An 11,974-nucleotide genomic window follows, 5' to 3' on the forward strand; every position below is an offset into this window, starting at 1 on the left:
GGGGCTGCCCCGCCGCCATCTTTGCTGAGGGCAGCCACCTTCGCGCGGAGGGCGGGCACGACGCCGCGGGCGCCATGTTGGGTGCGGGCGTGGAGGCGGCAGGGCTGGGAGGCCCGGAACGGCCCGGCCCGGTCCCTCCGGTCCGACCCCCCCGGCCCACGGGCCCACCCGGGCCTGCGGGTTCCCGGCCGCGGCCCCCCGCTCTCCCGGGCTGGCGAACGTGGGGAAAGGCCAAAAGACGAGAGGTTTATAAATACTTTATTGATTACAAAAAGAAGCTCCCAAAGCTGATATAAAAGCATAGAAGCAACGGTGTTTGCCTCGTTGTACGAGGAAAATACAGTCACGGGCCCAGAAGCTCCCTGGTGTGAGAGGTACGGGGCAGCCTTAAAAAAAAAATACTACTTCCTCCTTTTCCCCAAATAACCCCTCATTAAATACTAAAAATAAACAGCAACATAAAATGAGTGTGCAAAGGGCCGCCGGGCTTGTTGCCAACCCTGCGACTGCCCCGGCAGAGGTTCAGTCACCGCCAGCGGAGCCGCAGTGGCAGAGGGCTCCTCGGGCCCGGCTTGGGGCTGCCGTGGGCTCGAGGAGTTCCTCTATGGGCAAGCTGGGGGTGGGCTCGGTCCAGGGGCTGCCTCGTGAAGCACCGTCTACGTCTGTCCGTACCCCTCAGCAGGCGCTGCCCGCCTCACCGGCACAGCCTCCCCAAAACTCACCCGCTCCAGAGTGGCTACCGAGAAAAATACCTGGGAAGGAAACCCAGGAGGGTGAGGAGAGACTCGTGTTCCCGCAACACTTGATATTCCATCACCAGAATCCTGCGCTGAGGACGAGCTGCATCGCAGCCTGCCCAGGCGGGAATCCACTGGGATTTCCCCGACACGCAGGGACCGGGGGCCGTGGGCGTCTGGAGCATAACGGCATTTTGCCAAGGCCACCGCCGCTCAAGCTACTTCTGCAAAACAGCATGATAAGATCTTAGAAGGATTTAAAAAAAAAAAAAAAAAATCTGGGTTTTTTTTTAATTTGTAGCTGAAACAGGCCCGGCCCCATCCCTCCCTGCGTGGTGCTGCCGGTGTGGGCAACCACCGTCCAGCCAGCGCTTCGGGGAGCAGCTGCTTCGCGGGCACTCGGGCACGTGGGAAAGGCACCAGGTACAGCCCCGCGCCGCTTCTCCCTCCCTCCGGCAGCCCCGGAGGACTGGCCTGAGCGTGGCTTCCTCCTGCCCCCCGCTTCCAGCCCAGGCAGGCTCTGGCTCCTGGGCCAGGCTGGCGGAGGAAGGCGTGCGCAGGCAGATCTCGAGCGGGACAGGGGAGAGCAGGGTGCGTGTGCTCGCTGCCGCTAACACGGCGGGCAGAGCGCGGGGTATCCGCTCTCTTCACCACGCTTCCTGCATTACGGCTGCTGCTGATACTGGCTCTCTGTTGCAGTAAAGAAATCCTCCAAAATGCCCTGCATGTACTCGAAGGTGGGACGATCCTCCGGTTTGGTCTTCCAGCATCTCATCATAATGTCATAGAGCTCCTCGGGGCAGTTCTCTGTGCGGGGCATCCGGTACCCGCGCTCCAGGGCCCTGATCACCTCCACGCTCGACATCCCTGCAGAAACAGGACAGGTGAACGTTTCATGATTTATCACTGATTTCTTTAAAAGGCAAAAAACCACCCAAACCTAAAACGACCCACCCTTTGGGCAATGTCACTAGGAAGGAAAGGCTGGGTTAGAGGGGATGGGAGGGGGGAACTGCTACCCCTGGTCAGGGAAACATGCAGACAGCCGAGATGCTGAGCTGGTTGCAGCATGCAGTTCTGTACACCATTGGAGCAGGTCAAATGGGAATTATAATAGTTTTGTATAAATTTAAAAAAAAATAAAGGCTACTCTTCTCCACCTGCTGAGTCTTTAATGAGCCATTCCTTCCAATAAAACTAAGCATGATGGCAGAACTGGTCCTCCAGAACAACCATTTATGCCACGCCAGATCCTTCATGGTTGGTCCGTGGCACCATTTACTTTTCTTTTGCAGAATAATTTCCCATTGAAAAAAGGTACCAAAGCAACAGTTAGTATAAAATACAGGGCAGTTCCTAATGATGATGATTTACAGATTGCTTGAGCCTTCCCAAAAACACCTGGCCCAGCTATCAGCCCTGAACCGATGTGCTGCTTCCACACACACTTAATCTGCAGGAAGCAGAAAACCACAGGTCAGTGCTGTGACGCAAACCCGTGAGCCAGGAACCTGTGGTGTCTGGTACCCACCCCCCCAGGGGCGTAGCACAGCCTGGGGCAAGTCAGTTGTCCTCTCGAATTAAAAACATGATCTTCTAGTTTAGAAACAGAGAGACCTGATCTTTTAGAGACCCTGACTGCTGTTGTTTTCCCACGGACCTGGAGGAGCTCAGGACCTCCTTGCAGGCTCAGCCCCAAGGCAGTATATAGAGAAGCTGCCCTTCTCCCCAGAGCAGCGGGCACCCCAAAGTCGTCACTACCTGGACCCATTCTGTGGGCTCCTTAGGGGAGATGTCCCAGCTCTGCTTTGTGGAAGCTGAGAAGGGGGACCCCATGTCACACTGGCATGGATTTCACATCGGTGAAAACAGCTGGTGTTCACCGAGGACTCCCAGGGAGAAAATCTCCCTAATGATCCATCCTAGGTGAGCTCTGGTCCGAAGAGTGGACGTAGCTAAATGAGTAGTGCCGACTGCTCGCAGACTGTCTGGTGCTCTGGGCTCCTCTCCATGGCTCACAGACAGAATTGCCACCTTGAGACCTCGTGCTACTGCCCTTGAGCTCTGCTCCCAGTGTGAGATTCAGATTTCTCACCATTCCCTCTGTTTTCAGCGATCCAACTTCATGGAGAAACGGATCCCGTGGGTGGGGCCCAGAATCTTTTGGAACCAGAGCAGAGGAGGGATTTCACCTCCTTACCTGGGTATGGGATGCGCCCGTAGGTAATGATCTCGGTCAGGAGGATCCCAAAGGACCAGACGTCTGATTTTATAGTGAAAGATCCGTAGTTGATGGCTTCTGGTGCTGTCCATTTAATGGGAAACTTGGCACCTGGACAAAGAGATCCAACAGGAAACATGAGCTCTATCGCAAATGCTGAGAAACTGGTGGTGAAATATGGGGAACAAGAAGCAAACAAACAGAAGAGGAAGATGCGAAGCGATGCAAATGAGCGGAGCTTCCCTCATCTGCCTGTTTACACATCGCGTCCCTCCCGGGGTCCTTGCCACCGAGGTTACACGTTGATAAGTGGCTCTAAGGGGATCCCACAGCCCTCCACCACCTCAGAAAGCGGCCAGCGACCCCCAGCAGCTCCCGCACCTTCCCGGGCCGTGTACTCGTTGTCTTCAATCACTCTGGCCAGTCCAAAGTCTGCGATCTTGCACACCAGTATTGCTGACACCAGAATATTGGCAGCTCTCAGGTCTCTGTGGATGTAGTTCCTCTTCTCAATAAAAGCCATTCCTTCTGCAATCTGTAAAAAGGGGAAAGAGAAAAATGCAAAGAAGCTGTCTGAAATAACACGACCTTCCCAGCGCGACTTACCAGGAACGGAAAGAGGTTTTCTGCTTCTGGCCGGTGCTTGGAAAGGGATGAACAGAGGCTGAGTCACAGCAGGAGACAGGAGTGACTCTCCTGTGTGGGAACCACCCCCCGTGTAGGGAATCCCTGGCAGAAGACTCAGCGTTTGTGTGACCAGCCCAACACGGCCCATTTAAGCCCAACGTGTGAGAAGAGTGGTGAGAACAGGCGAGGAGGAGCCGATGTGCTCACAAGCAAGTGTCTGTGGGTGTCCGCAGGGCACGGTGTAACCACTTCCCCCGTAGCCACGCAGATGTGAAGGGGAGTAACTCATTCTCCGTGCAGAGGAGATGGGAGACCAGTCTCCAAACACATCAACAATGGCTTGAGAGAAGCAGGGAGTAAACTATTCCCTCTCTGTACCGAGGGGACGACAAAGGGACTTTAATTGCTGCAGTGTGGGTCACCCAGCATTGCAGTGTCCTTGGTGGGGACAGAAAAGATGGGGGGGGGTGTCTCCCAAGGAGCGGGGGGAGATGCCTGGGGTCTCCAAGCATAGTTTGTGACAAGCTGGTCCTGCCCGGGGGCAGGATGGCTGCGACGACCCCGGAGGAAGATCCCCCCGGCTCCTTCTTCGAAAGCCTCTGCACTAAGTGGCTGTAACGATGCAGAAATGACCTGGTGTGGGCACGACCAGCCCCCAGATTTGTGCCAAATTATCCCATGTTTGGATGCTGCCCGTTCCCGGGAGGGGAAGGGGTTGGAGCAGCCGGGGGGACACTCCCCCCATCCCTGTCACCCCCACACCAGCCGGGCCGGGGTACGCTGCGGTTGCTGGCAGAGCTCTCCACACAGAATACAGAGGTAAGTAAGCACTGCAAGCGGAGAGATTATTTCCATGACCACAGACACAGTTTTGCTCGCAGTGACTCAGCCCCAGCACAAGCCTGGGAGCCAGGCTCGCTAGCTGCCTGCTGCCTGCAGCCTGCACAGGAAAGCGCTTCAGCCTTGGCTTCGGGGTGCTGCAGAAAGCTGTCCCTCCGAGCGACAGAGCCGAGCGGGCGGGTTGCAGGCGCCAGCTGGCTGGGAACAGACGGCTGCAGGAGCACACGGCCCAGCCGCAGCCCCTGGCGCAGCCGGCTCGAGTAACCAGCGGCCTGGTCTAAGCCCCTGGGGTCTGGACTCCCATCCTGGCTTTCCTGTTGCTCAGGTACCTCTACGAGTTATTTCATCGGGGTTCCAAGCTCGGCTTAAAGGGTCCCTGGATTCAGACAGCGTCTGGGGACACTGCAGAAGCAGCAGGGACAAGGCAGTGGTTGCACAAATGATCGCACGCACAAAGCTAGATGTACAGCAGCACGCTCAGCTGTGCTCAAAAACCTGCTCCTGAAATATCCCCCAAACGATTTTCACCGCATCCTCCTGCCTCTGCAGCTGCCCTCCCCCAGCCCGTGAGAGCCCTGTGGCAGGTAGATGGTTTTAATGAACCACAAACCTCCCGTAGGCATCGCTGTGGGGTAACAGAGCACACTACACTCCCTTCTAGAACCTGTGCCCAGCTCAATCGCCTGGGCACCCTGAATGCATCAAAATTGTGCTGTGGATTTCCTACGAAACCCACAAAGATTAACACTGCCATGGCCGTGGGTGGCTCCTGCCGGGGGCACGGCCCGAGGGGGTGTGAGAGCTGCCCCGGAGCTGGTGTGGGGGGTGGCACGGGGTGGGTGTGTGGCCGCGTGGGGTTTTACGGGGCTTTTGCTAATTTTGCAGACGAGGCTCTGTCGAGCAGAGCGAGTTGTTGGCAGGGAACTATCACCTCAGCAACAGATAGAAATCGATAGCTTTGCCGTGGCAGCTCCCTGGGGGGCCCTGGGCCCAGATGGGCCACACTGACCAGCACCGGCACCTCCTGGAGAAGGGACCGTGCAAAAACGAGCAGCAAAACCAAGCTCCTACCCTCACCCCTGTGACTTGCACAAAGCACAGCAGCCCCGCGGGCTGCAGCCATGGGGCAGAAACCACGGAAAAAGACACAGATTTCCCAGCTCCTCGGGAGGAGCAGCCCAGCCAAAACCCCCCGGGGTTCCGTGCAGCTCCGGGCTGGCCGGCTGAGTGCTGCAGTTAAGGGGCCAACAGGGACGAAGCCGCCACTTCTCCTTTTGCACCCCCGCTCCTGCTCAGGCAGCGGGACGGGGATGGTGAGCAGGCAGCTGGCTGCCCGCAGGGCGCGAGGGCAGCGCCCAGGGAAACCTCACTGGCTCCTTCCCTGCATCCCCACCACCCCGTGTCTGCCTGCTCAGACCGGGCTCCTGCTTGGCACTGCCCAAGTCCCAGGAAAGTTCTTGGGCTCCTTGATTCCCTCACTCATCCTTCTCGGGGGGGAGCAGGGGGGCTGGGGAGGGTCAGCTCCCTCCTCACCTGGGCAGAGAAGTCGATCAGCTTCGGGAGCGGCTGCTTGTTCCCCTCGTCACTCTTCAGGAAATCCAGCAGGCTCCCTGCGGACAGGGAAGGGTGCCAGGGCTGACAGCTCAGCCGGAGGTGGCACAGGGTCCCAGGGAGCCGAGCACAACGCAGGGGCTCGGTCAGGAAACACACCTGACCCCTGCACCCCGCTCTTGGGGATTGGGCAGAGGGGTAGACCCCACTGCCAGCTCCCTCCTGCCTTGCGAGGTGCTCCTCCTCGTCTGTCCCCATCCCTCTCCCAGGGCTGTCACTGCATCCCCCCCGCCCAGCACCCTGCCTCAGAGCACTCAGACACGCCGTGGCAGGAGCCGGCCCCGCTCCCAGTGTCCCAGGAGCCGGTGCAGAGCTCGCGGCCGAGCCCGGGGGTGCAGGAGGGGTTGATCCTGCACCATCCCCCGGGCACCCGGGTACTGCTGCTTGGCCTGGCCCACGGCGGCCACACAGGGACGTGGGGCGGCACCTTTCTCCATGAACTCGGTGATGATGAAGATGGGCTCCTCCTTGGTGACAACCGCGTGCAGCTTCACCAGCTTGTCGTGCTGCAGCGTCTTCATCAGGTTGGCCTCCTCCAGGAAGGCGTCCACCGACATGCTGCCCGGCTTCATCGTCTTCACCGCCACCTTCGTGTGCTTGTTGTAGGTAGCTGCGGGGTGGCATGACAGACCATTCCCAGGCTGCCCAGTGCTCAGGCACTGGGAGCACTGGATTTGGGAGCCAAAGCACCCAGTCCTGCAGCCCAGGGCTGTCCCCAGGCACCCAGCCCCGAGCTGTCCCTGCATTAAGGCTGGGGCCACCTCCCCTTCCCCATGCTCCTCTCCCGCAGGTCGCTCCCTCCCTGCTTCTCCCACCCCACCATCCCTCCACCTCCTCTCCCACCTCTCACCCTTCCTCCTCCACCATCCCCTTCACCTTCCTCCCAGCTGCCTCCGCCTCGCTCTCACCCATCCACACTTCTCCGAACTGCCCGGCTCCCAGCTTTCTCTCCAGCCTCAGCGATTCCCGAGGGATCTCCCAGGCATCTTTCTCCCAGGGTTTCTGCGGTTTGGGCACGCAGCAGGGGTGGGTGAGCTTCTGGCACAGCCCGTCGCTCTGCCCTGTGAGGAGTGGCCAGAGCCATCAGCCGGGCTGTCTCACCGGCTGCTTCGTGCTTCGAACTGGAGCCCACGGCAGCCTCCGTGGCCGCGGGGCACATCCCGGCATCACGTGCCCCACCGCAAACACTGGGGACACGTGGAACACCGGCCATCGCAGCCCAGTCCCGCCAGCATCGCTCTGCCCTGCCCAGCGTTACTGCAGCCACCACACCGGCCTGTCTGGGGCAGGGGGGCTCCCGGCCACCGCAGGTATTTGGGGACACCCATGTCACAGTGAGCCAGGCACTGTGCCACGGGAAGGTCCGGGAGTCGCTGCGTGTCACAGCTGGAGCCACAGCGGGAGCCCAGTGGCGACGGGCAGGAGCCCTTCGGCCTCTGCACATCCCTGGCTGCCCTGCTTGGCTCAGGGACAAAGCCCCATCTGGGATGGAGGGGCCGGGCACCCCGGGGCTCACCCCTGTAGTGCTGGACCAGCTCCTGCAGCGTCTCGAAGCTGCTGCGCGGGGAGATGTAGAAGCCGCCACTATCCAGCGTCCGGATCTTGTAATGCTTCACCGTGCCGCTCTGCAGGTCGTCCCCGTCCCGCACCGACAGCGAGTAGCAGCCTGTTCGGGGAGGGGTGAGCTGCCAGCCCCCACGCAGAGGCCCCGTCCCCGTTGCTCCAGGCCACCCCACGCTGACGGCCACCACCGCAGCCCCGTCCCCGCCGTGCTGTCACCACCCCCTCGGCCCCAGGCACGAGCCCAGCGACGCCTGCGCCCCCAGCACCAAAAGCAGTCTCAAAAGGCACGTGTGTCCCCCCGCCCTGCCCCGCAGAGTCCCCGGGCTGGGGACGCGTCTCCTGAGCCCCCCGGCCAGCGAGCGAGGGCAGCTGCTGCCCCGCCCTGCCCCGGGCACCCCTCCGGACCTTTCGTCGTCTCGCTGTCCCGTATCATGAAGGACCCGATCACGTTCCCGGGGCCGAGGAGCTGCCGCTCCGCGTCCTTTCGGCTGATGCCCTTGAAAAACCAGCTGCGGCAGAAACAAATGAATCAACGAACGCTGCCGGGGCTGGCGGGGGTCCGTGGGGCAGGAGCGGGGACAGCCATGCTGGGGGATGTGCCACCGAGGGACGGACTCACTCCTCTGTCTCCAGCGAGTCAGCTCGGGCGACATAGTTACTGGGGATGAAGCCTTCGTGCCCCGTTGCCAGCGACCGCGCTTGCCACCACTCCCCTGCCCTGTGACAGAGATGGCACCAGGTCAGCCCATGGCACCACCAGCTCCTCAGGGGGCAAATTCCAGAAAAAAAAAAAAAACAGCAAGCCCTCAGGAGACCCTGGGGTGGGGGGACACCGGCAGCACTTACTCCTCCAGCACCTTCAGCCGCTCCCCTTTCTGGAAGCTCAGGTCCCCAGCGTGCATCGCCTCGTAGTCGTAGAGCGCCAGCACCACGCTGTCCCCTGAGCCTGCAGCGAGGAGCTCCCTGGGCACCCCTTTCCCATGCTGGGACGGGGTGCCCGGACCCCCCTGCCATGTGCAGCCAGGACACCAGGCAGCACCTCCATCTTCATGGTGCCACGGCCACGTCTGGCCCTCGAGGACACCCAGAGCCCCTGGGACCGGCAGCGTTTGACCCAGGGCAGAGAGGACCCGGCCACGCTCCCCCCACACCCTCCCACCTGGTGCACCCCCCCTGTACCTACCATCCTTGGGCAGAGACACGGCCACGCCGGGGACATTATTGTTCTGGAAAACAGGACAGAAACCAGAGTGTGACGTTGCAGGTGGTAGAGATCCTACGAGGGTCTCAGCCCCACCATGGCCCCAGCCCCCAGCAGCACGGCAGGGGCAGGATGGCACCCGAGGGGCAGCGCCCGACTCACCAACCCGCCCAGCACCAGCATCTCTGCCCTTTCCAAACACCTTCACTGTTCTCTCTCTTTTTCCATAATTCCTTGATTCCCATCAGTTTTGCTCGGCGCCTGCCCTGGCCAGACTCTGCGCTCCCGTCCCGTGGCCAAGCCCTGGGGCAGGGGCACTGCCAGCACCCGCCGCCGGCCCCGCGATGGGGAGGGGCTGAACCCCCCGTAACAGCTCAGCCCCGCGTCCCCAGCTCTCTCGGCAGCTCCCACTCACCTTCCTGTTGGTGGCTGTGGGGTCCTTCACATAGTGGCCTTGCTGGAGGCTGGGGCCGGGGTCGGGGTCGGTTTTTATCATCTTTTCTTGGACGTCAGCTTCCTTCGACTTCATGCAACCCATCCTGCACCCAAGGGAGGGGAAGTGAAGCCGTTGCAACAGAGGTGAAAGCCCCGCTCCAGCCCCACTCCCGCCCGGCACAGAGCCGAGGGGGTGGCAGCCGTGGGGTGCTGGGGTGCCCAGCAAGCTGGACGGTGCTGTGCTGGGGAGGAAAAGGGATCTCCCAGTGCAGAGAAAAGTCACAGGAGGCGAATCTTGGGCAGGCGAGAGCCGCTGCCATGGAGCAGCTTCACAGCCCTTCCCTGAAAGGGCCTTTCCCGGGGCGGGTGGGGTGCAGGCCCTGGGCACTGTGGCAGGGCAGAGCCGCTCAGCATCTTCTGCAGAGCGGGACCGTCGTCACCGAGGGGCTCCCCACCTGGCACCGCTGATGCTCACAGCCCCCCCCAGTCCTTCAGCGTGGCCGTGGCCCCCCCCGATGCCACGGGTCACGGCTCCCCGCCGCCTCCCCGGCTGCGCTCTGCCAGGGTGGAGCTGCCTCCGCCAGCCACCGGCCCGGGGCGAATGCAAATGCTCAACTTTCTCCAGCTCCCCAAGAAACATCAGCAGGGAAATGTGCTGCAAAAAGTGGCGAGCGCGGGGGAAACCCCCCGCAAAGGCACTTCCCTTGTCCGGGGGAGACCTCGGCGCTGAGAAAGGAGAAGGTGCCGGCGGTGACAGCGAAGGAGGAAGCTCGGGGCTGAGCGAGGCCCCACGACGTGCCCAGCACCGCCTCGCTCCCACGGCCCTCGGGGGACATCGCTGTCACCTTCCAGCCCCCCCACGGGCATCCTCGTCCTTCCCAGCGTGCCAAAGGCCCCCGGTGGCCCCGCGGCCTGGGGCAGAGCAGGAGCAGCAGCGGTGGCCCCGGACAGCACATCCCCCCCGCCAGGGCTGCCCCGGGCTCAGGCAGAGCCCAGCGCCGGGCCCGGTGCCGGATCCCCCGGCAAACCCTCACAGCCCACGGCCGCGGCCCGTGCCGGCACCAGGGCAGGGACTCGCTCTGCCCGTCCCGCACCGTGTCGGAGCATTCAGCCCTACAAAGCCCAAACCCCTCTGGGAGGTCCGAGCGCCCCGCAGCCACCCAGCCCCACGGCACCCACCCAGCCCCACGGCACCCCAGTGCCCCGGCACACGCAGGGACCGGGAGGTCGCGGCTTTCGCTCCGGCTGCCGCGGCACAGCGCCGAGCCCTGCCGGCACGGGGGCCACGGGTGGGAGCGGCCGCTCCTGGTGCGTCCCACCTTGGGGAGCCGCGTCCTGTGGCCCCCCGTGGCTGTCCCCAGCCATGGGGACCAGGCGGGGGGACCAGGCGGGGTGGGGGGAGCCCATCGCCCCGAGAGCGCGGCTGCCCGTGGCCCCGTGTCCTCGCTGCCCCGTGTCCTCGCTGGCCGGGCAGGTGGTGGCGGGTCCCCGACAGCCCCTGCAAGGCCACGGGCAGGGGCCACCTCCCCGGGACCGCACCGTGCCCGCCCGGGCCACCCCGGCATCGCCTCCCCCCGGGGCACCCAGGGGCGAGGGCCCGGGCCGAGGCCGGCAGGGAGATGGACCGGGGCAGCGGCTGGCCCGGGGCGGGGATGGACGGACCGGGCTGACCGGGACCGGCACCGGGGCACCCCCCGCCCGGCCCCGCCGCCGTCGGGGCTCCGCGCACGGCTCCGCTCCGCTCTCACCTCCGCCGCCGTCCCGGTCCCAGTCGCGGTCCCAGTTCCAGTCCCGGGGCTGCCGCCGCCACCGTTCTCTGCCCGGCTGCGCGCCCCCCGCCCCGCCCCGCCCCCGTAAGGCCCCGCCCCTCCCCGGTAAGGCCCCGCCCCCCCCCCAGTTGCCGTCCCGGGGCCGCGGGACCCCCCCGACTCCTCCGGTGCTGCCCGACGGGGCGGGCGCGGCCGGTACCTCCCTGGACCGGCTCCGGGGGGGGGCCCAAACCGGGAAGGGAGCGGGGACCCCCATCACGGACCGAACGGGGCCCCCCCGGCCCAGGCGGGACCCCGCTACCGTCGGGGCAGTTTTTACCCCATCCCAGCGGGTGCCAGAATGCTTCGCTCCGCCCGCGGCCCCCGGGAACCCCAAGGGGGGGATCTGGGGCCCAGCACCCCAAAGTGGACCCCAGGGCTGTTTCCTCGCCTGGGCGGTGGGGGGACTGTGGGGGGGCACGGGGCGAGCGCAGGGTGGCCACGGTGGGAGCCCGGTGTCTGTCCCCAGGGAGGGGAAAAGAGGGAACCCCTGAGTGGTGTTCAGGGAAGGGGAGGGTTCAGGGAAGGGGGGTGCAGGGCATGGTGCATGCCCAGCTCGGAGGGGCTGTGGGGAGGCCATGGGCTCTGCTGTGTCTCTCCTGGACCTGGTGTTCCCCTGCTAAAGGTCCTCTCGGGACCCCCCCGGGTGCCCCCTAACCCCCCCGGTGCTCCAGAATTCGCTCTGCTTTGCCCAGAGCACCCCTGAAGTTGGGCTGGACTGGTGGCAGCGAAGGGACCCCCCGGGCAGGCAGGACCCAGCCCCTTCGCTGGCTCCTCAGCGGCAGAGGAAGTGGCAGCATGGCAAGTGCCCCGCCTGCAGGAGGATTTGCATATGTAAATTTTTTAATTAAAAAAAGTTTAATTGCTGGAGGTCGCCCCAGCATCTGCCTGCCCACGCACCAGCCAAGGGGCTGCAGTGCCGTCCCACAGC

At 63.4% G+C, this 11,974-nt stretch overlaps 1 protein-coding gene and 1 long non-coding RNA gene across 2 annotated transcripts; one reads left to right on the plus strand and one right to left on the minus strand.

Annotated features, from left to right (window-relative positions):
- Positions 1-103: 103 nt before the first annotated feature.
- On the plus strand, positions 104-1,573 carry LOC141931457 (uncharacterized). The gene is made up of 3 exons (XR_012625588.1): positions 104-374; positions 1,039-1,160; positions 1,437-1,573. It is a non-coding gene; the product is annotated as an uncharacterized LOC141931457 (long non-coding RNA).
- On the minus strand, positions 1,156-11,040 carry HCK (HCK proto-oncogene, Src family tyrosine kinase). Its single transcript, XM_074843604.1, has 13 exons — positions 10,984-11,040; positions 9,216-9,339; positions 8,783-8,825; positions 8,446-8,545; positions 8,219-8,317; positions 8,005-8,108; positions 7,553-7,702; positions 6,945-7,097; positions 6,464-6,646; positions 5,959-6,035; positions 3,340-3,493; positions 2,938-3,069; positions 1,156-1,604 (listed from the first exon to the last, which is right to left on the minus strand). The coding sequence occupies exons 2-13, from the start codon at positions 9,336-9,338 to the stop codon at positions 1,402-1,404; spliced, it is 1,521 nt and encodes a 506-aa protein (XP_074699705.1). The 5' UTR covers position 9,339; positions 10,984-11,040; the 3' UTR covers positions 1,156-1,401.
- Between the last annotated feature and the right edge of the window lie 934 nt (positions 11,041-11,974).

This window comes from Strix aluco, chromosome 17 (genome assembly GCF_031877795.1).
Source record: "Strix aluco isolate bStrAlu1 chromosome 17, bStrAlu1.hap1, whole genome shotgun sequence".
NCBI classification, from domain to species: domain Eukaryota; kingdom Metazoa; phylum Chordata; class Aves; order Strigiformes; family Strigidae; genus Strix; species Strix aluco.